We start from the raw sequence: 25,000 nt of genomic DNA on the forward strand, positions 1-25,000 counted from the left end.
AAGATAACATTCTCTCAACACTGCATCAATGTGATACCACAACAGCGTCTCTACCAGTGATGTGAGAAGATATTTTATCTCTGGATTCATGTATCTATTACCTCGTGCTTGCATGCAGATTCTGTGATAGTCTGTGAAAAATCACCCACGCCAACAGGAACACATACAACCCTGCAATACCGCATTACCAGATAACCAAAGACTGTCAGACCCTGAGATACAGTATGTGTGTGTGTGTGTGTGTGTGTGTGTGTGTGTGTGTGTGTGTGTGTGTGTGTGTGTGTGTGTTATATGAACAGCACATAGCCAACAGTCATGTGATTCCCTTTGAAACAAGCAGCACAAGCCTGGGTTTATTAAACCCAAGTGGAAATAAAATGCCTTATTGCTGCAGATAAAAATGGCTATCATTACATTAATGGAATATATCAAATGAGCGGCGCTCGTCTGTCTCATGTTGGTTAAAGCACAGTGATGAATTTCTGCCGGCTCTTGATTGCTGGAGAAATTGGCCAGCTAATGGCAGTGAAAGAGCATTAGAGAATCAGGGGCTGCAGTGTGTGCAGTGGGCATGTATGGAGCATGTGTGGTGTGTGTGTGTGTATGTGTGCGTATGTGTGCGTGTGTGTGTGTGTGTGTGTGTGTGTGTGTGTGTGTGTGTGTGTGTGTGTGTGTGTGTGTGTGTGTGTGTCCAAATGTGGGTGTGCGCTCATGTCTCTTCTTTCTTCTTTTATTTTTCTCTTTTTCCCTCTTCTCTCCCTTTCAGGCTCTCTGTCTTGTTTTTTTTTTTAACGTAGTGTGTTTCTTCCCCAATTAAATGGAGGACAAGCGACCCACTGCTCATTAGGGCAGCCTGGCTGTACTGATGGGCACTGGCGCTGCCACAGATCACACACACACACACACACACACACACACACACACACACACACACACACACACTCACTCTCCCTTTTTCTCTCACTCACACACACACACACTCTCACACACAGACACTCTCTATCTCTAACACACACACACACACTCACACACACACACACACACACACACACACACGCTCACTCTCCCTTTTTTTCTCACACACACACACACACACACACACACACACATACACTACCTCTCCCTTTTTCTCGTACTCACACACACACACATACACACACACAGACACTCTCTCTCCCTTTTTCTCTTACTCACACACACACACACACACACACACACAGGCATACTCTGTTAGCTCATTAAAGCAGACATACATCCCAAGCCCTCTGATTAGATTAATGAAGTCATACACCACACGCCATTCACACACTTACTTTGATGGAGACAATACACACGTTCGCCACATCATTAAGAGAATGATTTCCAGCTCTCCACTTCTGAAGAGTTTGCCAGTGCGTGAAGACTGAACATCTAGAGGCTGCTGTCTGCAGCAGGGCCTCTTCAGCTGACGGTTTGTTTGTTTATGTTTTTGGACTTGGACTTTGCGCTTTAATTCTGCCCCGAGGGTATGTGTGCCCACAGCAATTCCAGTCAATTTTAGAGCGGCCATTTCTACTAAAGCAAAAGAGTTTTTTTGAGAGCTAAATCTGGCAAGTCGAGTCTAGACGAGATCTTCGCTATTTTGTTTATGCATTTGATGTTACGTAATGTGTGTGTGTGTGTGTGTGTGTGGGGGGGTGCTGTTGGCATCGTGGTGGTGCTCGGCATCAGCAGCAGTGATGGATATGAACCTGGCACCATGCCTGGGCTCTCTCCCGGGTCCTGAAGTTCGGTAAGCCAGAGCCGCTGTATTTTCCCGGCGGGGCAAGAAACTGCCAGATGCATGGAGCTATTTAAAGCCTCCACTCCGTTGTGGGGTTTTTACGGAGAGCATAAGTGCGCGTGTTTGGAAACAGCTGAAGCGCTACGTTTGTCGAGTTGTTTTGATGTTGCGGCAAGTCTTTTCCCCTCAGCCCGTTGCTGATGGCGCGAACACATTTCCACTGACATTGTTGAATCATGCAATTTAGCCATGAGTGAAGTGCAATGTTACTCTTAAAGATGGTAGAGGTGAAAGTCCTGACAGAAAAAGGGTGTGATTGCTGATTCATGATTTGCCATGCGTCTGGCTAATTGTGTTTGGCTGCTGTGGTAACAGCATGGCGAGATTGTTTACAGTCAGTGTCATTTAAAAAAGGACACAGCGGTGCAGTGCATCAGGCTCTAAGACGAAGAGTGCCGGCGTGGCGGCAGTGCCCCTGTGATGCGCCGGACATGCCCGACCGCACCGCGTAATGCACGCTCAACACTATCCGTCTGAGCTAGGCACGTGCTCATACATCATTGCCAGATGACACCTGACCCATGAAAAAATCCACCCACCAGCCGCCACGATCACCACGTCAGCAGAAAAACCAGCCGCCAACGGCAATAAATCCTTCCTTTCTCTTCTCCCCAGAAGCACCGTAGCACAAACACACTGCTGTGAGGGTCTTTAGGTGTTTGACTTTCCAGTGAATGAACACGTTTCATTGAATATTAAAAGGTTTGGGGGTTCTTACACTGCCAGTTGGGCAGGTAGTAACACCCCTCTCTGGTCCCAAGTACATTTGCATTAAAAGCCCTGGCCTTTATGATGGACTATTCACCAGCCCTCTATGCTTCCCAAGATCAGACATTTCTCTGTTGTTAATTTTATGTTATATCTTCACCTGTGAGCTCTGCTATCACGGCCAGATCCATAAAAAATGCTCAGAAAGTTCTCTTAATTTTTGATGTTCTCCATTTCCCCCACACTTTATGAACCTTTGAGTTCCACTCGACACAGAGTATCATCTTCTGGAGTCAGTGTTGTTTCAGCATGAATCAGCTGGAGTGCTGGTCACTCCAGCCTTTTAACAACCTCTAGATCTCTGATTGTTTCAGTAAAGGGCTTTCCTAAAATTAATAGCCGCGGTAATTGCTCTACCACTTGCAGAATTAAAATGTCACCACTCGTGTCGGCGGACATGAACGGCCCACGTTCACTTCACACACTCGTGAGAATAGGGAAAACACACACTCCTCGTCCTCCTCTTTATTTTCTCCCACCTGGTTTGTTTATGCGTCAACGTTATTTTTCTGTTTCCCAGGAAACATCAAAGTGTCATTAAGTTTAAATTGGTTGTGTGCGGGCGCACGTGTGCACGGCTCTGCCGAGGCCCCATTGTCTCTGACAGGTGGGATCATCCATAAACATGAGTTATGAAAATCCCGCTATATAAACCTGCCAACTCTACGCTCCTAAACTTATCACTTCCTCAGAGGAGGCCTGGATAAGTCAGACACACACACACACACACACACACACACACAAAACACGTAAACATCCACAGGCACAGTGTAGAGAAAAATATCACACCAACACACACACACACACACACACACACAGAGAGAGACACACACACACACACACACACACACACATTTCAAAACACAAGCACACACGAACGCAAGCACAGACCCAAGCAAGCACACTCGCGTGGCATAGGATTTTATATACCTTGGATCCGTTGAGAATCATGAAGACTCTAAGTGTGATAGCATCGCCGTCAGTTTAAGTGCAAGCTTGTAGAGCTCTGTGCGTATCCTCCCCTGAATACAAATCGTTTCCCGTCACTTTTTTTGGCTCAGTCTCCAGGGCCTTGCACAAACAGGGTAACATCTCCTGGGTGACAGCTTCTTTTGCCGCACCCCTCCTCTTTCTACACGCACAGGCACATTTTAATAGTCGACTTGAGACGACTGCAGAGGAGGACCTCTAAAGCTCTGCCACATCTGCTGAGGCGGCGTTTGGGTGGTACAGGTGCCTCAAAATACGACGCAATAAATAGTATCTGAAGCGTTGCTATTATTGTCCCAAATTGTGCAACATCAAAAGCCCACGTGCCAGTTAGATGACAGCCAGTTGCCTCTTCCTCCCTCTCTGACTGCCGTAGTTGGTCGACGTGTGATTGTTATTGAGCGCAGTTCGTCTGTGCTTAATGTGCAAAATCGTTTTGCACATGGCAGCCCTCTCGGGGGCAGAGGCAGGGCCGTGATTAGCGGCCAGCGTCGACCCTCCCAGAGCCGTTCTCTGCGGTTTCCGTGTCAGTGAGTGAGCCCTTGTGCCGGGATGCTCGTGTGTCAAGCCAACGCTGGGCTACGGAGGCTCAGCCTTTGAACTCAGAGATGCAGGCGGAGAGATGCTATTTATAGCCCCCGTGACTGAGACCCTTCAGACAAAACAAATGCATGCGAAAGGGAGAGGGAGAGGGATGTGTGCAGATGCAAGTGAAGAAAAGAGTTGAGTTCAAGAAAAGACAGGGCGAAGTGTAGTGAGAGGAAAGAAAAAAGATAGAAATGAGAGCGAGAGTGAGAAATACACTTGAGATTTGCGAGCATAGAAGGGAAAAAAAGGTATATGAGATTTCTTTGCTGTATGAGGGCGGAAAAAAGAGGGACCGAGGGACTGAGCTGAATAGAGGCATGGCACTGCAGGAGGGATAGGGAAATGAAAGGCGAAAGACAGAGAGAGAAGGAGGACGAGAGAGAGAGAGCGGTAGAGAGCTGGGCCAGGTCGGACTGGGAATGCCGCAGCGTGCAGTGGGAGGGTGAAGCGTGATCCCGCGCTCCGTCAGCCGTGCGACGCCTGATAGAGGCCATCACGGATCACCGGCCAGACAGACGGGAAAAAACGCAGCAAACAGGAAAAATGAAAAAAGACACAGCCCCTTCGGGCGTCACCCTGGAGGTCTGTGCTGTTGATGGGCTTATTCATGACCCGATGGAAGGAGGCAGAACAGACAGACAGAGTGCATTTTGACTTCCATAAGCTCAATCCATCCACAGTGTTTGGATGGTGGTGATGCCACTGATCCTTGAGGTAATTACAGTGTTAAAGCGGAGCTTGACATTGGCAGCCGTGGTGTCTCTGTGTGCGATGCACTCACGCTTGGGAAGGAGGGGAGACAACGACAGACATTGAAAGGGTAATTATATGATTGTATGTTGCTCGAGACTCAAGAAACCCATTCATAGATGATGTCTTCCCGCAATGGATAGTTGGACAGGGCCCAACTGATCTGCATGCAGAAGCGCCCACGAAATTGTTCAACGACAATTATCAAATGGAAGGAAATGTAATGTCTCCAGAATCAAAAATAGAATGTGCGAAATGAAGGGGCCGTTCCAAACATCCGCATTAATGGCTGAATATGACAGTAATCTTGGATTTCTTTCACTTCCTCACTTGCAGACTGCCAAGCTTCTGCCTTGTTTTCAACATCCAGTTTAGCCTCAGATCTTAATGCAGCAGTGGCAGTGAGCATTAGCGTAGAAAACACTTGAGAGGGCATCTCAGTTCAGTTGATGGTTTAAAGCCGCGTGCATCTCGTATGCCTTTACCCCTCTGCACCTGGAGAAAGGAACACTCCCAAACCAGATGGGAGCGTGGGCTTTCTGCACCAGCAGGTAAGCAGGTCGCCAGGTAGGCAGAGAATGGGCCAAATGACCTCATTCTGCCTCTTGTTCTGGAACCCTTTCAGATGAAAAGCGCTGCTGTGATCCAGAGGTTTTTTTGCAACCGTTTTTTCTCCACTCCACCCCACTCCACTCCTCCCCTCACTTTCCCACTCTTTTTTTTCCCCTTTACACACTCAATCTTGGTGTGAAACTGGCAATATTGCAGCATTTTGTCGCCACAGTCTGCAGAGAAAAGGATGCGGGGGCGGGGGTGCAGGTGGGGTGGGTGGATGAGGAGGAGGTTAGCCAGCTGGTGAAGCAGAGGAAGATGGAAAGTGAGGGTGGAGAGAAAGAGAGAGAGATGGTGCCACAGAGGAATATGTAAAGTGAGGGTGGAGAGAAAGAGAGAGAGAGAGAGATGGTGCAGCAGAGGAAGATGGAAAGTGAGGGTGAAGAGAAAGAGAGAGAGAGAGATGGTGCAGCAGAGGAAGATGGCAAGTGAGGGTGGAGAGAAAGAGAGAGAGAGAGAGAGAGAGAGAGATGGTGTAGTAGAGGGAGGTTAAAACAGGGACCCCCTCCGGCAGCATGTACACAGAGGTCGGATATTATTTTCGTCTTGATGAGAGCGAGGCAGCGCTGCCTCCTCAAATGCCACATATGCTGGGGCCACGTAATGAACATTCATGTACTCGTCCCGGGAAAAAGGTTGACAGACAGGAAGTCCATTTCATTAAATTGCAAGTCGTGATTGGCAGGTGGCATGCCTTGCCTGAAATATTGTGTTTGGGAGCGGGAGACATGGGACATGTGTCATGTCTTTGACGGGTTCCGTCTCGCACATGCGAGCGGGTCTCCTCTGACAACACCTCAGGCTCAAAAGAGAATCTGTGTCGAAAGAGCATGGCGGAATGTGACACATACACACACACACACACACACACACACACACATACACACACACACACACACATACAAGGGGAGAGACTCTGAGGGACTTTTCATTTCCTTTGTGATAGGCCAGTTAACCTTTGACTCAAAAGGTGATGAGGTTTCTTTGTAACTGTTGGTGCCCGTGATGGAAATCAAGTGAGGATGTGTAGCCGTCTATTTATTTATTTATTTATTTCCCACCAGCGTATCATTTCACAAGCTGCAGGAGGTTGGTGTCGGGGTGCAGGTGTGTGAGTAGATGAGTGTTTGGAGGAAGGGAGCCCAGAGCTGCTGTCTTAATGTTTGTGCATTCGTGATGCATGGCCCACTCGAAAGAGGACAGCAGACAACTGGCCCAGGCAGCGTCACGGCAGAAAGTAGATATTTCATGTAGCTACAGTGTCTTAACAAGGCTCTCCCTCCATTATAAATGGATGCCGTTAGTCTCAGGCAGGAGCATCCAGTCTGTTGAGCCGAGGCCGGGTCTGACAGCAGCATATTTTTAAAGGGCAGACATTTGGAAGAAAGAGGGAGGAGGGAAGAAGAAGCTAAAATAATAAATAAAAAAGAAGCCCAACAGAAAACATAGCCTCCCTAGTACTCACAGGGCGGATCCAGTCCAATCCAATCTATACTTTCTGTGTCCTTGTGAATCCTTCCTAGTCTGTCTCCGTCTAAACCCCTCACCACTTTGTTGCCTTTGTTTCCCCGTTTTATTTCCCCGCGTGGCACATCTTACCCTTCCGCACCGTGAATGAACTTGAACTAAATTGAGTGTTGTCTTTTTTTTTATCGATCAGCCCTATTGCTCATAACCGCCATTTCACCCGGGCGAGCGGTGTCCTCCATTTGCTTAATGAAGGGCCCCCGTGTCTGTGCTCGTGACAAATGGATCGCCGGACAGTCGCATGTAAAGAGCTGTCAGAGCACGGTTACTGGTCATTTGATTGATCGCAATTCCCAGGAGACTCTCCTTAATGGAATGGACGGAGTAAAAACCAAAGGCTGGCGCTCACCGTCTCGGTTCGCTCAATTATGGGCCCTCGTAACATTGACGTGTTTGCATAGTGAAAAACGTACGCACCCTCTCCAGAGTTTGCAGTGATTAAGATAAACAGGCCTTTCATAGGGGTTGGGTAATTGACTCCTGATCAGCCAATGTGGCCAGTCCCTCCAGCGTTCACAAATAAAGGGGCTGTTTATGATTTATTAGATGCCCCATACGTCGCTGGTCGCAGCCCAGGCTGGTCTGAATGTTGGATTTGGCACGTGGGGGGCTGTAATTATGCGGCCGAATATTGGCACAGCGGAATCTCGCCCTATCTTTGCAAATCGAGCTGGGGGAGCATTATACACTCTGAAAGACTCTAAACACATGAAGTATGGCAATACCAAAAGGCTGTCACGGTTTTATTACCCGAGTTATTCATTGCCCAGTATGCTATTAATCATGTCCAGCTTCAATATAAGTTTGAATCTAAAGTCAGGGCTCAGGAATGATATCATTCGAGATAAGCATAAACAGATGGAGATATTGGTAAGGTATGGCATCATTATATCTTTATCAAAGGCAGTAAATCATTCTATTTCAATGTCAAATGTGACTCGGTGAGCCATGGATTACGGCACGAATGACATTGCGTCCCGCAACCCAAGCTACTGTAACATAAGCTTGTTTCGGAGATGGACTGGCTGATGACATGATGGATGAAGACACATTATTTTCGCATTAGCCGAGTAATTGTTAGTGATGGAAATGTTTTGACAGGTGTGATTTTATTTGGTCTTTTGTAAGATTTGGTTCATCGCATCTGTGTTCCAGTTAAACAAAAGGTATTGGATAAACCCATGGTGTAATACAATTGAGCTGAAATCTCTATCCCCATTTCAGATGTGGGAAGGTTGGAGCCTTCGAGGTATTACCTTAGTATCACTGTAAAAATATGCCAAGATGAAACGTGCATAAATGCTTACACCTCCCCTCTCTCCCTTTCTCTTTAGCTCCTCACCATTGATGACAACTTCTGTGGTCTGGATATGAATGCTCCGTTGGGCGTGTCGGAGATGGTGCGCGGGGTTCCGCTCTTCTCCGAGTCCTCCGACAGGATGACGTCCGTCATCGCCTACGTCTACAAGAACCACTCGCTGGCCTTCGTGGGCACAGAAGGAGGCCGCCTCAAAAAGGTAAGACCCCACTCTCTTCTTCCTGCCCCTCGTTCCCTATGGGTGAATGATCACATGCACTGGGCTTGAGTCTGGATGTCTGATGTACATGGCTAGTCAACGCGACGGTCCTGATGAACAGGTAACAGGAATCCTGGAAAGAGTACGTGTTTGTGTACCACCAAACAAACATTTGTTTGTTCTGAAGCTATTCTGGTATGAAAAACCCAGGCAACAGTCAATGGTAATGTTGCAGACCTTTCGTCTAGGTCAGAAGGTTAGATTCAGAGGATCCCCAGACTCAGGTGTGCCGTCTTTGGCTGTGTCTGTCTTTTTCTGCATGCTGTAAGTTCCCGAGACCCTGGCAGGGTTAGAGCTCCATGGCCCAGGCCCAGGCCTCATCCGCCTGCTTATTCTCCCTGGCGAGGGAGCCTCCAGCCCGGGGTAATTGGATGATTCGGTGTGAGGGACTTTGGGCCCGCTGTCCTATCCTCACACTGTGCCTGTGAGAGCCGTGTCTGAGACTAATCAGAAGGGCAGTCAGGCGGCATGTTGTGGGAGAAAACAGCGTAGAAAATACAGCAAGCGAGAGAGAGGGAGAGCGCGAGAGAGAGTGGGAGAGAGTAGGAGAGAATGTGAGCGAGTGAGAGAGTGCGAGTAAGCCTTTCCATCTCTCCTCCTCAAGTGCTTTTTTTCCTTCAGGGATTTGATGTGGAGGGTGGACCAAACTTTGCCAACAGGCAGGATTCCAATTGAACACATTGCTGTTGATATCGTGCTGCCGTTTTTTTTTTTTTGTCATTCAATTTCGGTGTGTGGGTGAGGCAGTCAAAGCCGTTTCCATGCCCTGGAGTCACGGCTGGCTTTTGCAGAATGTGACCGAGTCATGTTTGGAAAGGTGTCTCATCGAATCAGACTGCATTTGGACACAAAACCAGCATCTCAGCACATTCCCGCGTTCCCCCGAACAGACAGAGGATATAAAGAAGCCATGTTTACAACCAAACGTTTTGTTGAGATCTATTTTTTAAGCCTCCCTTTTTGTACCTTCATGTTCACTCCCACTACTCCCTCACTCCCAATGAATTGGTACAAGCAGCATATCAGAGGCGCTAATCAGAAACCACATCATCAAACGCAGAGACATGCAGATGGCATATCGACGTGTGCCGAAAGCTCCTTTAAGGCTCCATTTAGATGATGACAGATCCCCTTAACGGGAAGCAGCAGCAGTGCATGATGTCACCACTAGCAATACAAAACAAGACAATAAAGACGCCACACACAGTGCCACTAGTCTGATGCTTTACGGCCTTCCTTAATGGATAGTGATTTACGGGCCTGCCGGAACGCCACGTTTGCTTTGTTATTTAGTGTCTGGTGGCTAGCGTGCCGCTAGAAGTAAATATTAGCGTTAGCATCTCCGCTACGGTTTATGTGAGGGCATGAGATATAAACGGTTCGAACATACCTCGGGGCGGTGTTTATGAAATCAGTGACGCCCTTGTTGGTGTTTTTGAAGTCGTTCAGCCAGGATAGCATGAAGATTAAAGTGAAGGTCAAATGCTGGCTCCCATTTGTCTAGCATCTGGGACCGAGATTTTTTATATTTTCTCTAGCAGGGTGAGTCTTTGTCCTGTTCTCAGGTCTTTCTGTGAAGCGCTGCAGTTTGGGAGGTGAAGGTGTGTGTTTGAGCAGATGTTGGCCTACTCAGCATGGCCTGAAAATCTGTTCTCTTCCCCCTGCTGACCGCTAATCAGTGATGACTTGATAGGTGAGGACAACAATGCCAGAATTCTCCGCCAAACATATCACTCAAGCACTCCTGAGGTATTGCATTCGATAAGCTCTACAGTGGGACGTGTGGGAGTAGGGTGGGTTTACGTGTGTGGGTGTGTGTTTATGTGTGTGTGTGAGTGTGTTTACCTGTGTGTGTTTATGTGTGTGTGTGTGTGTTTATGTGTGTGTGTATGTGTGTGTGTGTGTGAGAGTGTTCATGTGTGTGTGTGTGTGTGTGTGTGTGTGTGTGTGTGTGTGTGTGTGTGTGTGTGTGTGTGTGTGTGTGTGTGTGTGTGTGTGTGTGTGTGTGTTACGTGTATATGTGTGTGGTGGGCATCTGATGGCCTCCCTCCTGAGATGGAAGCACATCTGCGTGTTCCCCTCACATGCTCGTCAGCACAAACGGCAAAGTCCTGCTGGAGAAGTGAAACTGCAGCGTCTGCTCTGACGACCGCCGTGCTCCGCCGCTCTGTGGCTAACCCTCGTGCCAGATGTGGTTTTCGCACACACTTCTTTTTTTCCCCTCTTTTTTATGTCCCTCTGTTTGGCTCTCCCCCTCCCTTTCACCCTTTTCCTCACATGTTTTCTCGTGCGGATCGATGGTCATGGTCTCAGAAAAGCCATCCCGTTCTCTTTTATGAAGCTTGTCATTGCCCCTTCTGGTATAAGGCAAGCAGAGTTTAGCATGTTTTCCTTGGCAATTCTCTCCCTCTCTTCCATCGTTTGTCTCCTTCTCCTCTTCTTCCTTGCTTTCTCTCTCTCTCTCTCTCTCTCTCTCTCTCTGCAGCTCATTTCAGCAGCATCCAGTTCCCATTTGGAAAGAGCCCCATTTTTCTCTCCCTCTCTCTCTCTCTTTCTCTTTCTTTATTCCTCCACCTTTAAGCTTTTCATTAGGCTTCTCCCAGCATATAATGAATGGGCCATATGGCCAATGTCTTTATTCCCTGTTCTGGCGAGGGCTTGCTCTTCTGAAAAGAGAGAGAGATAGAGAAACTGACAGAGAGAGAGAGCGAAAGCGAGGGAGCGAGCAAGAGAGGGAGAGGCAATATTAAACCTATTAATTGCGGTCAGCATCACAGTGTCAAGCCAAGGGTAAAGTTGTGCTCCTCGCTGGCTTCGACCCTTAATCCTGATGGCTGCTCACCGGGGTGGACAGAGCTGGACCTGTGAGCAGGAGGGGTGGGGGTCCGGGGGCTCTTTTGAGGACGCCCCGCAGAGGCGATAATGCATCTGCCACACACACACACACACACACACCCCAGCTCCGGAGGGAGAGCTACAGTTCGCTCAATACGATAAGCAAGTGAGTGAGTGAGCAGTGGCTAACCTTGAGTGGATGCGCGGCAAGAGCACAGGACGCTCAGCCGATGGGGTCCTGGCAGGAAGTGGTGGGTGATGATGGACGGATGAAAAGGTTGTGTGTGTGTGTGTGTGTGTGTGTGTGTGTGTGTGTGTGTGGGTGTGTGTGTGTGTGTGGGGGGGGGGCATGTCCATTTATGTGTGGTCAACCATATAGCAATGACCATTTCAAGGAAGAGAGAGAGAGACACAGAGAGAGGGAGAAAGAGAGAGGGAGAAAGAGAGAGGGAAGGAGAGCGAGAGATAGACAGAGTGCTGCTACTGGCAGGTGCTTGTTGGATCATGGGAGAAATCGGCAGTTCAAAGGCCGGCCTCTCAAAAATGGGGCGATTGGAGAGATGGGCTTTTGGGAGGGGTGAAGGGGGAGACGGCAGGGTGCTGGAGGAGATTGTTGGTTGTCAGGGTAGATGAGAGGAGGGAAATGGGTCAATTTTTCTGTGAATGGCTAATGTTTGTTTGGCACGAAAAAAGGTCAAGCTATCCTTCAGCTGTCTCTCACTCACTCACACCCTCCCTCCTCTCTCTCTCTCTTTCTCTCTCAACCACAAGCACACACTCAACATGCTCTTCTTCATGTGAATGGGTTTAAATACCGGTGTGGTGCGGTGTGTGCGTGTGGGCTTGGCCACTGTACGGCGTGTGTGATTCGGCACTGAGAGTGTGACGTATGGCGATGGTCTCGCCGGGACCCTGCGACAAACACATACACATGCAGATTATTGAAATGGTGCGATGGAGAGCCGAGGCCACTGGAGCAGGGGATTAACTGCTGGGAGTTAATGATGAAATATGCCGCAGGACGCCGGCCGCTTTTGTGAGCGGCAAAGGGGCGGGGAGTGGCGTGTGTGTGTCTGTGTTTGTGTATTGTGTGTGTGTGTGTGTGTGTGTGTGTGTGTGTGTGTGTGTGTGTGTGTGTGTGTGTGTGTGTGTGCACATGCCACCTCACGTGTGTTTGTGTGTGTGTGTGTGTGTGTGCAGTAAGGCTGATGTGCTTTATCTTTCTCACTGCAGCTGCTTATAATAAATAGCAGGCACGCTTGGGGAGGGGTCCGCCTTCACACTGCTATAAAGCAGGAATGGAGATGCATTGACCTCCCCCTTAGAAAGGCCTTATGGGTAACAGCGGCCGCCTTGGTGCACGGCACGTTCTGGCTCTCTGCCGGCAAGACGCGGGGTATAGCCGCTGCCTCTGGTGTTGACTGCGACTGAACCGAGCCGTGCCGGAGAAGGGATGGATGGAAGCGTTGCCATGACAGCAATGAGAGCTCAAGCCTACCTGATCCTTCCTGGTGATCTATCTATATATCTATTGGTTTATCTATTTATCTACCTGGTTTATTTCTCTTCCTATCCCTCTATCAATCCCTTGTAATAGATAAAGGTTGACAGAGGGTTACCATGTTTGAAAGAGAGAGGAGACACAGAGTGAGAGAGAGCATCCTCCACTCTTTCATCAGTCTAAGATGGCAGTAGGTGAAGAAAGGAAATGATGAAAGCTGATTGGAGGTGAAGGAGAGGTGAGGAGGGCCTTAGAACAGACGTGGATGTGTGTGGGTGTTTAGAACAGACCTGTGTGTGCTCATGAAGGTTATTTATTGTTGTGTAGATACGTGCATGATGCCTTAAAAATAGACCCCTTACATTATGCGTGTAAGATGGGGTATTTTTAGTCAGGCTTTGTATGGTCTGCCTTTTTTCCACCGACCCTTTCATAATTCATAATTGATGAAGGCCCCAGCAGCTTGGCGAGGGTGATAGTGCATGACTCGGATTCGTGCCATCACAAACGTGACACAAAAGCTCCACCGGGGCCGGGGATTGTGGGATTTGTAGTGGTATGCCACACGCTGCTCAGACACATTATTTTCAGATGTAAGACCTGAAAACCCCACCACTTGCAAACAGGCCAGGAAGGTTGTTTGACCTTCCTTCCAAAAACCAAGCCCAATTAGCAATTCAACATTCATTTTTCATTTTGCCAAACGTTTTGGCTAAAAAATGAAGAATCCCCATTTCGTGAGCGATGGAAATTAGATCTCCAAAGCTGGAAAGCGAACAGGAGATGAGAAGAGGAGGATAGAGAGAGAGAAAGGAAAGAGAGAGAGAGAGAGAGAGAGAGAGAGAGAGAGAGAGAGAGAGAGAGAGCTTTCTTTCTATTTATGCAGCCCATTCAAAAGAATGAGTATCTGTGAAGGCTTATTCATCCGTGGATGATTTGAGAGCCTGGTCTCTACAGAGTGGTGGGGAGTCGAGGGAAAGGATGTTGAAGCTCCTTGCTGCCGATAGGTGTTGTCAAAATGGCTGCAGATGACGGGTGTGGAGTTGAAAGTGGCTGGAGGAGAATGCCAGGAGATTGTGTGGAATAGCATTTGTGCACCTTGATTACTATGATGATGGTAGGGAGTTTTTTTGCTCGTAGTTGTGCATGGGCTGATGGAATGTGCAGAGTATATTGGAGTATGCTATGGGATGCTTTGTGTATGTTTGTGTGGTTAGTGTGTGTGTGTGTGTGTGTGTGTGTGTGTCCTTGTGAATGTCACACTGTTCAGCTGAAGCTTGAGCACTTGGTGTTGAGCTGATGCCATTTCTGTATGAGCGTCATTCTGTCTGTGTTTACAGTGTGGTGTGTGCAGTGCTTCTGGAATGGGAGCATGGGTAACCATTTGCATTTCTGTGTGTCTGTGTGTGTCTGTGTGTGAGTGTGTGTGAGTGTGAGTGTGCTTGAGTGTGTGTTGTGTGAGTGTGTGTGTGTGTGTGTGAGTGTGTGTGTGTGAGTGTGTGTGTATTGCAAGAATGAGCTAAGAATTGAGATGCGGTCTGATAGAAGACAGAAGCAAAGCAACACACAGCACACAGCACACACACACACAGCACACACAGCACACACAGCACACACACACACACACACACACACACACACACACACACTGACACCATACAGCTGTTCATATCGCTGCTGCAGCATCGCCCCTTCTGCATTCGGCTTCTTTTCTCCCAGTCATAATTAGCATGTCTGTGTGTGTGTGGCTGTGCCTCCCACAGAACTGGCAGCTTCTTCCTCCTCTGTTTACAAGGGAGCCCATTGAAGGGTTATGAGGCAGCCTAGTCTCCTTTTTAAGCGGTTGTAAACAGACCATTAAAAATGCCATAAACCCACAGACTGCCCTCTTGGATGGTCACCCATCTCTCCTACCAAATGTGAAATTGTTAATCTGACATGCAACAGTTTTCCTCATAGACAGTGGCAGGTGTCCCGATATATCTGTATAACGGGACGACTATGAAGTAGATTCGTTAAAAATGTTGAATCACTGTTAATTGAGCAACCGTAGTTAATAGAAAAGAAAAGTCGCCCATCATACTGGCTACAGGCTACTACAGCGAGTTTGTTGTCAGGCAAGCTAAACAATGAACAAAATAACCTCTCAAGTGGATAACATGTTATCTGGAGAACTAGCAAGCTAGCAAGCATAGAATCAGAAACAGCTAGCAAGCTAAAGGAATGGTATTTTGGAATCTTGAATGGAATTTTGAATGGAATCAATTGTAACCAAGTAAACTGTTCAACATTCCCTGTGTCCGTGACTAAAGCAAGTAGCACTACACCCTAAACAGGTTGGCTTCTTTTTTAAATTGAACCAAATCTTCCCTTTGTGTGCTATACCCGTGTCCCGTTACACATAGAAATGGTTATCCTGACCATCACTTGAGTGCCACCAACTTACCTACCTGAGCTAACCTGTCCATTAAAAAATTACCTGACTGAGTTTTCTGACTGAGTGTGAAATGGCAGGTGCATCAATGCCTTTTCCTTGTGTTGCACGTTAAAAGAATACACTGGAGCACTTCAGTCAGGATCTTTCTTTATTGGAAATCTTTGTGGTGTGGACTCTTCTAGAGTCTCGGCTAGCGGCAAGCTTTCTGTGGGAGCTTTCGTTCACTCTCTTCATCCTACTGCCATTCTACAGCCTGCCTTCCTCAGTTTAGCAAAGAGGGTGATTGGTCAGCCTTGGCAAAATGGAGCACATGTCGCTGTGTAGATATACCAGATTAGCAAGAGTGTGAATCTCCTCAGTTTCTTATTTCCGCCTTTGTGGTCTCACACAGTTGTCTGAGCTGGCCATCCAGAGTTTACCGAGATTATTTATTCCATCACAAGCCAACTCAGATTTCTTCAGGCTTACCGGCAAGCCTTGCAGAATCTCTCTCTCTCTCTCACTCTCTCTCTCTCTCTCTCTCTCTCTCTCTCCCCCTGTCTTTCTCTCTCTCTGAGGCATCTGAGAATTCAGCTAGCACCATGAGAGGACATCTTGTACACAGAAATATACACCTTCCTTCCTGCTTCTTTCCCTTGAGGCAAATTTGATCATTAGGATGGATTTCCCTTTAGCAAAGGGATTGCCGTAGCAACATTACAGATACGCTATACACAGTAATACATATTATAGTATATACATCTCATGCTTAGAGTCATCACACTCACACTCAGATCGGTACCTCTGTCTCTGCAGTGGTTTTAATTGACTGTCACCCACTGCTAGGCTATTAGGGTTGCTTTGTGGATAGATGCAGTGGGAGGGTGTGTGTGTGTGTGTGTGTGTGTGTGTGTGTGTGTGTGTGTGTGTGTGTGTGTGTGTGTGTGTGTGTCGGTGTCTCTGTGTGTCCATGTGTGTGTGTGTGTGTGTGTGTGTGTGTGTGAGCTGGGTCAAGGGAAAAAAACAGACAGCGGTGTGTTTTTGTGTGGAGGGAATTGAGGAGCCTTGAGCCGGCAGCAGCAGCACTGCAGAACAATAAGAGCGCCACAGTCTGCGTCATTAATCACAGCGTGCCAGCCAGGCTGCAGCAGAACACACACACACACACACACACACACTCACAGGGACAGTCACACAAACACACACACACAGACACATACACGCACAAACACACACACACACACATGTGCACACACACACACACACACACGTGCACACATACAAAGACAGCCAAACATTCATATACTGTACATACAGACCTACATACATGCACACATGCAAACACACACACACACACACACACACACACACACACACACACACACACACACTTTATTTTTGTTGATAGCAACTGGAGATATCTCTCCACATACTTATTTTCCCCTTCCGTTAATCTTTTGATGCAAATAACACAATAAGAGGGAGAGAGAAGCAGCATGAAAGTGCAGATACATGCCAGAGAGCAGATACATGCCACCACTCACCACTATATACTATATCTTGCCACTACTTTGTCATCCAAGTGTATAATTTCACATCATTTTGCCCATAATCTTACCTCCCTATCTTCTTGTGAATCACACCATTGACTGAGATTGCTTAGGTAATTATACAAGCAATTCACATTCAGTAATTTGGAGTAAAGCTCCACTGATGCCTACTGATGTAATCATAATGGACTACGTACCACAGTATTTTGTATGCTTTTGCATGTGTGTGTGTGTGTGTGTGTGTGTGTGTGTGTGTGTGTGTGTGTGTGTGTGTGTGTGAGCGAGTGTGAGCGAGTGTGTTTGTGTGCATGAGTGAGAGTGTGTATGTGCATGTGTGAGAGTGAGTAAGTGTGTGTGTGTGTGTGTGTGTGTGTGTGTGTGTATCTATGCATGATTGAAAGTGTGTGTAATAAAGGCTGCCTGATGTTGAGAGGTTTCTCCAGCCCAGCCTGTCCATGTCTGAAGCCTTCAGTGACTGATTGGAATCAGACGCCTTCGCCGCTGCCGTTACTCTGCCGCTCTTTTCAGACAAAGAAGAACTGCTTGACTCTCCACTAATTACTCTGTGTACTAGACTGTGAACATTCCCTCTCTCTCGCTCTCTTCTTCCTCAAACATTTAATTAAAAGCAAAGTTGATCGTCTTTAATTAAACAGTACGGTGGAGGTTATTCAAATTCGTTTTTTCCGGCGACTGAAAAACTTGCATTGTTTTAATTAGTCCTCAAAGTGTTCTTTTGTTACATGTGGCTGATGACAGGCTGATTTTTATTTGACATCTGTGTGTGTGTGTGTGTGTGTGTGTGTGTGTGTGTGTGTGTGTGTGTGTGTGTGTGTTCTTCAAAAGATCTTTCAAACAGATGTGAGTGACAACCTTCTGGCGGATGGAAGGGATACAAAAATCACGCCCTTTGCCACACACCCCGAAATCCTTGTCTTCCAATTAAATGACCTCTATCTGAATATTCAATACATCGTTGACACTCAAAGACTCTAGTTTCTAGTCTCAGGTGCACACACACATGTTACTAATGTCTGAAATTGCTCTCAGGTGCTTTCTCTTGCTATATAATCACTCACACCAGACATTCTAGCAGTCACACTTAGAAGCTGCTTTGCAACCTCTCTGTAATCACATGTCAATTGATACCTACTGAGTACTATTAGCTCCTGCTGTCGTATCCTGGTTTTTGTACTGAAAGCAGAGTTTCTAGAGCTGAGTGCCTCACTGTGGACGGTGTATATTTCAAAAGCATCCTAACCCGCTTGGATTATTTTACTGTCTTGTCTGTTTGCCCAGTCCTCTCAGTGACAGTCATTTTTCCTTTTTCTACCTCCCTCTCTCTGTCCAATTCCCTCTTTCCTTCTCTCTCTCTCTCTCTCTCTTGCTCTGTCTCTCTCTCTCGCTCTCTCTCGCTCTCACTCTCACTCTCTCCCACTCTCACTGATTTATGGGCCTCAGTCCACAGATGTCACTGTAACAGTAGAGGAGGTACTGCAGGTGAGGCTCCCTCAGCCAATCACGTCGCTCGGCTGGGTCTCCAGGGGTGACCGGCTCGACTCACTGCAGCAAAAAGCAGGAAAATGGGCTCCTTTACAACTGGGTCACTCATTCTCTCCCAGAGACAATGAAGGCAGTGGGAACAGCAGTCTAGTAAAGGTGTATGGAACTGTGAAGGACAGTGTGTATATATGTGTGTGTGTGTGTGTGTGGTAGGAAGTTTTTATGTGTGTGGTGTGTGTATGTGTGTGTGTGTGTGTGTGTGTGTGTGTGTGTGTGTGTGTGTGTGTGTGTGTGTGTGTGTGTGTGTGTGTGTGTGTGTGCATAAAGACTTCTAAATAGTGTGTGTTCAGTGGTGTGTACTGTAGATGTGGCTCCTCGTTCCAGTGAGTTTTATAAAAGGACCAAATGTGTCATGGCGAAGAGGCAGCTGTAACCACAGCCGCTGTGCTTTCGAGAGACACTGAAGTGAGGCAGAAATTAGCACCTCCATTCTTCCTGTTCTTCCTCTCTCACTCGCTCGCTCGCTCTTTCTTGTTTGCTATCTGTTCTTCCTCAACACTGCCACCACACAAACCTTAATAAGTGGATTTGTATCTTGGCTTCGCTGTCTCCCCCCAAAGGAAAGGTAATTATGGATGTGTAGGAGAAACGGTTTGTGAATGTTTGCTCATTAAAGGGAATGTTGTGTGTGTGTGTGTGTGTGTGTGCATGTGTTTGTGTCTATTAGAGTGTGTGTGTTTGTGTGCAAAGTAAAAGGGAGATGGAGAAAGAGAGAAAGATTGCCTGTCATGTTCTGTCTTTCCCTAACTTTGTGCATGTGTGTGTGTGTGTGTGTGTTTGAGAGAGATAGAGAGAGAGATAGAGAGAGACAGAAAGAGAGAGGAAGATAGCAAGAGAGAGATGGCCTGTCATTTCTTTCTGTTTGTGCTTCATACAGTGCGCCAACTGCCACAGTGTGTGTGTGTGTGTGTGTGTGTGTGTGTGTGTGTGTGTGTGTGTGTGTGTGTGTGTGTGTGTGAGAGAGAGAGAGAGCGAGGCAGTGACCTCTGCTAACCTGTGGAGTATTAATGTGCCTTCTGTGGCTGGAACCTGGAGGGAGGCAGGGCAGAGGGTCTGGTGATTTTGCCCATTAGAGAACCGTACCAGTGACATGTCCTGGGTTTCAGCTGTCTATACACACACACACACACACACACACACACACACACACAGAAAACCACACTCCTCCAGAGGAGGGGTGGGTTAGAAGAGGAATCTCATTTCCACTAACTGGTAGGATTGAAACAGGGGTACATTCACCCAAGACATTCATAGTCACACACACACACACACACACACATCGTACACACACCACACTTCCCCACCTTATCACTGTTGCCTCTACCAACATTGTTTCTGCAGAATAACCAGTCGTTTTGCCCTCCTTGTTTATTGTACCACTTTCCCCGGCTTTTTCCAAGAATGTATTTGGGCAGCTGTGACAAGGTATTCACACACCAAAAGCAACCCCTCTCCAAGTTTGTTTTCTGGGTATTATCTTGATATTCGCTGGCACTCGTGAACAGTCTGCCAGCCGCCACTGATGTCTTCAGCCCCCTGCATTGGCATCCAGTTGTATTTTTTTAAACCAGTCCCTCACACCCCTCCCTCTGGCTTCTGCCAGTCTTTTCATTTTAGTCGTCCAGGCAGGGAGAACACTCCATTAATTGTTGTTGGGGCTAGCGTCGGGCCTGTGGCCAGCTAACGGTAATGCATCTAAAAGACCCCCACATCCACTGTCAGGACAAAGAGCCCTCTGAGGGGGGAGGCGACAGAGTCCCCCGTAACCCCCCCCCCCCCCTGCCCCCCCCCCCCCCCCCCGCTTTACGCCCCGGACGCCCTGGCAGATCAGTCCCATCTCTCTCTCTCCCTCTCTCCCCCACTCTCTCTCTTTCTCTCACACTCTCTTTCTCTCTCTCTCTCCCTCTCCCCCCTACTCTCTCTCTCTTTCTCTCACACTCTCTTTCTCTCTCTCTCTCTCCCTCTCTCTCTTGGCCTGCTTGGTATTCAGGGGACCTCTGGAACTGGAAGTCGTGTCGCTGTTCTAAAGGCTACACAGAAGAAACAGAGTTGCCATTATTTATTTATTTATTTGTTTGTTTTCTGTCCCCCCCTTTTTTAAACGTTGCGATTTGGGCCTTAAATGGGAAAACAAAATGAGTCTTTCCTCTGCTGACGCTGGCAGGCGTCGCTGTCACAAAGGGGCCAGGGGAAAAGTGGATTCAAGAGAGACAGAGAGAGAGAGAGGGAGAGGGAGAGAGAGGGAAAGAGAGGGAGAGAAAGAGAACAAGACGCAGTGGCCTTTTCTACACGGCTGTCCCCCCGGACCAAAAAGAAAAGCAGCTATAGAAGAAAATGGGCTGGAAAAAATAGTTGTCAAATGAATTTAGGTGTGTTTAATTTGCGCCGCAGCCCCAGTGACTCCCGCCGCTGCGTCCAGGAGTGCGCTAACTGAAAGCGGAACGCCTGGGAAGAATACACTGTGGGGAAATCGGGCTTTTTTTTTTTTACAGCAAATGGCAGCGCTTGCCACGGAGGCCTCCTTCCCTCTCCTCCTCGCTTCTCTTCCTGTATCTCTCCATCTGTCAGTCCTGAGGAGATCTTAAGCTCCTCGCTTCACTCAAGCAGAATCACTAAAGATGGATCTAGGTTATCAGGAACCTTGAACTTTCACTCAGAAAAAAAAAAAAAATACTTTGTTGATAGTGAATTTCATGTTGGCACAATGCATCTTGCAAGAAAGATGAAGTCTTTCCTTTTTTTAGTCATTGATTCCCTCTCTCTGTAACCTGGCCTTGATTCTGCCTCAGGTCTTAGCATCGTGGGAGTTGGAGTTTGAAGGACACTGCGCTGTTTTATTTTTCATTTCTTAAAATGTGTCACGTGTCTTTTCTTGTTACGCTTCAGGAAAAGCGCAAGACTGCTGACTCGTGCGTGGGTCCCCTGAGACCGTGTGTGCCAGTGTGTGCGTGCGCTGTGTATGCAATCAGCCCCACACTTTCATTAGGCCCACCGCCACGCGCTAGATGACTGTGCAGAAACGCCTCAGTCACAAACACTCAGCATCTCAATGAGAGATGGGTGTGTGTGTGTGTGTGGGGGTGTGTGTGTGGGGGGGGGGTACAGGGTAGGGGGCACTGTAACAGGAGCAATGCCCTTTTAAACTCATTATCAAAAGCTCCACCAGAACATTTCTGCTTTCCGCTCCCCTCCCGTACCCTCTCTCTCTCTCTCTCTCTCTCTCTCTCTCTCTCTCTCTCTCTCTCTCTCTCTCTCTCTCTCTCTCTCTTCACTCTCTATGTCATTGCCATGAAAAGCGCTGGAGAGCGACCAGTCATTTGCTTTGCTACTCTTTTAATCTGCTCTCGTTAGGCCATTACGGGTGTTTGGAGTCAGATGGCTCAGTCTGTGGCCCCAGCAAACCAAGCGCTTCCATGTTGGTTTGGACATGCTAATGTGGTTTCCTGCTCCGCTGCCCACTCACACAACATCTCATTCTGTCTTCAGAGTAACAAATGGTATGGTATAGGGTACTGTCCAATAGGATGACACAGTATAGTATAGTTTAGCATAGTATAGTATAGTGTGGTATAGTGTAGTTTGGTATAGCATAGCATAGTATAGTACAGTATAGTGTAGTATAAAGGTTCTTATATACTGTATGTTAATATAAATTGTTGTGTAGATCGTATGAAATCTGTGAAAGGTATAGGAATAGGGAAATGAGGTGTATAGTGAAATACGTCAGATGGAATGCCCTTTGTTTTGTCTGGGGCTTGAGGCTGAGAGCTGGGAGTGTGAGCTGGGTGCAGGTGCTGGAACAGGTGAAGCAGGACTCCTGGCAGACCAAAAGGAGGGGGCGAGCTTCTTGCCATACGGCCTCGACTCATAAATAGACATGTCAGCCCCCTCCTACACACACACACACACACACACACACACACACACACACACTGTGGGTGAAGGAGGAAGTGCCCAGAATGCTCACTCTCACTTCCAAGTCCCTGTTACAGCAAGGTCACAAGATACCCCCCCCTCCACCACCTCCCCCCACCCCCACTTCTACAACATCGCTGCACGCCTGTCGACAGAAGTGACAGGCACACTGCTGGTCACACAGAGGTGGCTCTCATTTCTGTGAGCTCTGTGGTGAAAATAACCCTTCTCCCCCTCCTCCTCCTCTTCCTCTTCCTTTCCTTTTTCCTTTCAACCATGATACTCACTCCATCCCTGTCCTCGCCTGATGGTTCATTAATATTTGATGCCATGTTTGGGCTGGACAGTCAGCTGTGTTCGACCCAGGCAGACTCCACCTGTCTGGGTGAAAGAGAGAGAGAGAGAGAGAGAGAGAGAGAGAGAGAGAGAGAGAGAGAGAGAGAGAGGGAGCGGCGATGTCGTTAAGACTTGGTCTGTACACAAAGCCCTCAGTCCCTTGAAGATCTGAGACAGACTTATTTATCATAAATGGTCAATTACCGAGAGAGTCTTGCTCGTATGAGTCCTGTCCTTGTTTACCCACCTTGTTTTACTATCTCTACTCCCATGTGTGAAACAGAGACACGTATCCGTCACAGTCCCTGAGCTTTGGGCTGCACTGAAGGATTATGGGATGTTGGAGGACTAGAGGAGGGGTTTTCCTCGTTGCAGTGGTGCTCCAGGCTCCTCCCTGAGACTGATTTTCTCTTCTTTATTTTCTCTCTTTCTCTCTTTAGCTCCTTCATTCTCGTCTTCATTCTCTTCTTCTCATTAATTAACGTTAACCTCCCTCACACGTGGCCCGAAGCGAGGGTTTTTTGCGGCTGCCGGTATTGTTTTAGCAAAGTGCTTCTCCACGGAAGGGGCCGGCCCGTGCCCTCGGAATTTTCCAAATTTCCTCCCGTCGGGGCTCAGACATGCATAATTGATTCTGGGAGGAGGGTTTGAAATCATGATCATGGGGTGGAGAGGGCAATGAAGAAGAAATGTGCTCACTGACTCGAGTGGCTATTTGTAGTTGTCAGGCAAAGGAATAGGACAGGGGTGGCCAACCCGCGGCTCGCGAGCCGCATGCGGCTCTTTGCCGGCTGACGTGCGGCTCGGCTCCAGCTCGAGTGCTCACTCACTTTTCTCTTGGTGTACAGAATTTTCATATTGTAAAACAAATATCTAAAATGCATATTTTGCACGCAATATATTTGGAAATACAGACAAAAAGTCTGCCCGATTTGAATGGGGTATTTATTCATGTATATTTTGTCATCACGCGATCTTGAGAGATGTCTTCAAGTAACGTTAATGTTCCAAACATGAAACATTCTTTCTAATGTGTGCACCCAGTTTCAGAGAGTTACTAGCCAGACTAGCAGTAGCTACTGATAGAATGCCATGGATCCAGCAAAGCGTAAAGCTAAACGAAAATATGAAGATACGTTCTTGCCTGAATGGGAGGAATTATTTGCGCAGCGAAATGGAAACCCCTCTGCTTAATATGCCAGACGTCACTGTCGCATTCTAAAGCCTCAAACTTGGAGCGCCGTCTCTCCACACACAATGCTAACTAACATAGCTCAGGAGTTCCTAAAGGCACAGAGATGGGCAAGCACAAGGTACATACTTTGAAACGTCAGTCAGAGAAACAGATTCGGTTTTTGGGAAATTTACTCTGAAGTAGGCTACTCTGAAACGGTCACGTTGGCATTGTATCAGGTGTAATTGAATATTGCTCGAGCAAAAAAGTAATATAGTGAGGGAGAGTTTGAAAATTGAACAGAGAATATCTGACATTAACTATAATTAGCACCTATCTCAACAGGTGTCTTCAATATGTTTATTTTAGTGCCATATTTTAAATCTACATTCGTTAATTTCTCTTCCTGAAACCCACTAGAGGACACTATTTAAAAGGTTATTTCCAATAAAAGGTAGGCAACTGCTGTGATTAAGCTCTTCTCGAGGCACAGTCTGTTCCAATGCTTTGTTTTGATCACAGTTATGCAGAAAAGGAGGCCTCACTTAAATATGTGGAGGCAAAGGGTAGTAGCTGCTCCTAAAATTTCTCTCCCAGGTCAGAGTGCTCCTGCTTCACACACATCCAACACAACATCTCAGCAAATGTCTTCAATATGTTTATATTTGTGCCATATTTTAAATCTAAATGTGTTAATTTCTCTTCCAAAAACCCACTAAAGGACACTATTTAAAAGGTTATTTTAAAAAAAAATCTTATGGGGGAGCATGCCCCCAGACCCCCCTAGTTTTGCTTGGTCACAGGGGAAAAAAAATGGTTTTATGTAGGGGCTTATCCCCCCCAAAAAAAGTGGGATCCTAGATTCGTGAGGCTCTTTGAAATGGTGTTGGATTTTGTTGTGGCTCTTTGAGCTGGACTGGTTGGCCACCCCTGGAATAGGAGGCCTAAAGCTGTGTGTGTGTGTGTGTGTGTGTGTGTGTGTGTGTGTGTGTGTGTGTGTGTGTGTGTGTGTGTGTGTGTGTGTGTGTGTGTGTGCGTGCAGCGCCTGCGCAACACCAATGTACATTGTGCAGCGC

General features: G+C 47.4%; 1 protein-coding gene across 1 annotated transcript in view; it reads left to right on the forward strand.

Moving 5' to 3' along the window:
- Positions 1–25,000, forward strand: part of plxna4 (plexin A4) — a gene marked incomplete at its 5' end in the record, with an annotated part of 214,935 nt that overhangs the window by 4,289 nt on the left and 185,646 nt on the right. Inside the window, one exon of the mRNA XM_080850971.1 lies at positions 8,392–8,574. Within this exon, the coding sequence (XP_080707097.1) occupies positions 8,392–8,574 (183 nt within the window). The remainder of the gene's footprint in view (positions 1–8,391; positions 8,575–25,000) is intronic.

Source organism: Sprattus sprattus (genome assembly GCF_963457725.1).
Source record: "Sprattus sprattus genome assembly, chromosome: 14".
Lineage (NCBI taxonomy): Eukaryota > Metazoa > Chordata > Actinopteri > Clupeiformes > Clupeidae > Sprattus > Sprattus sprattus.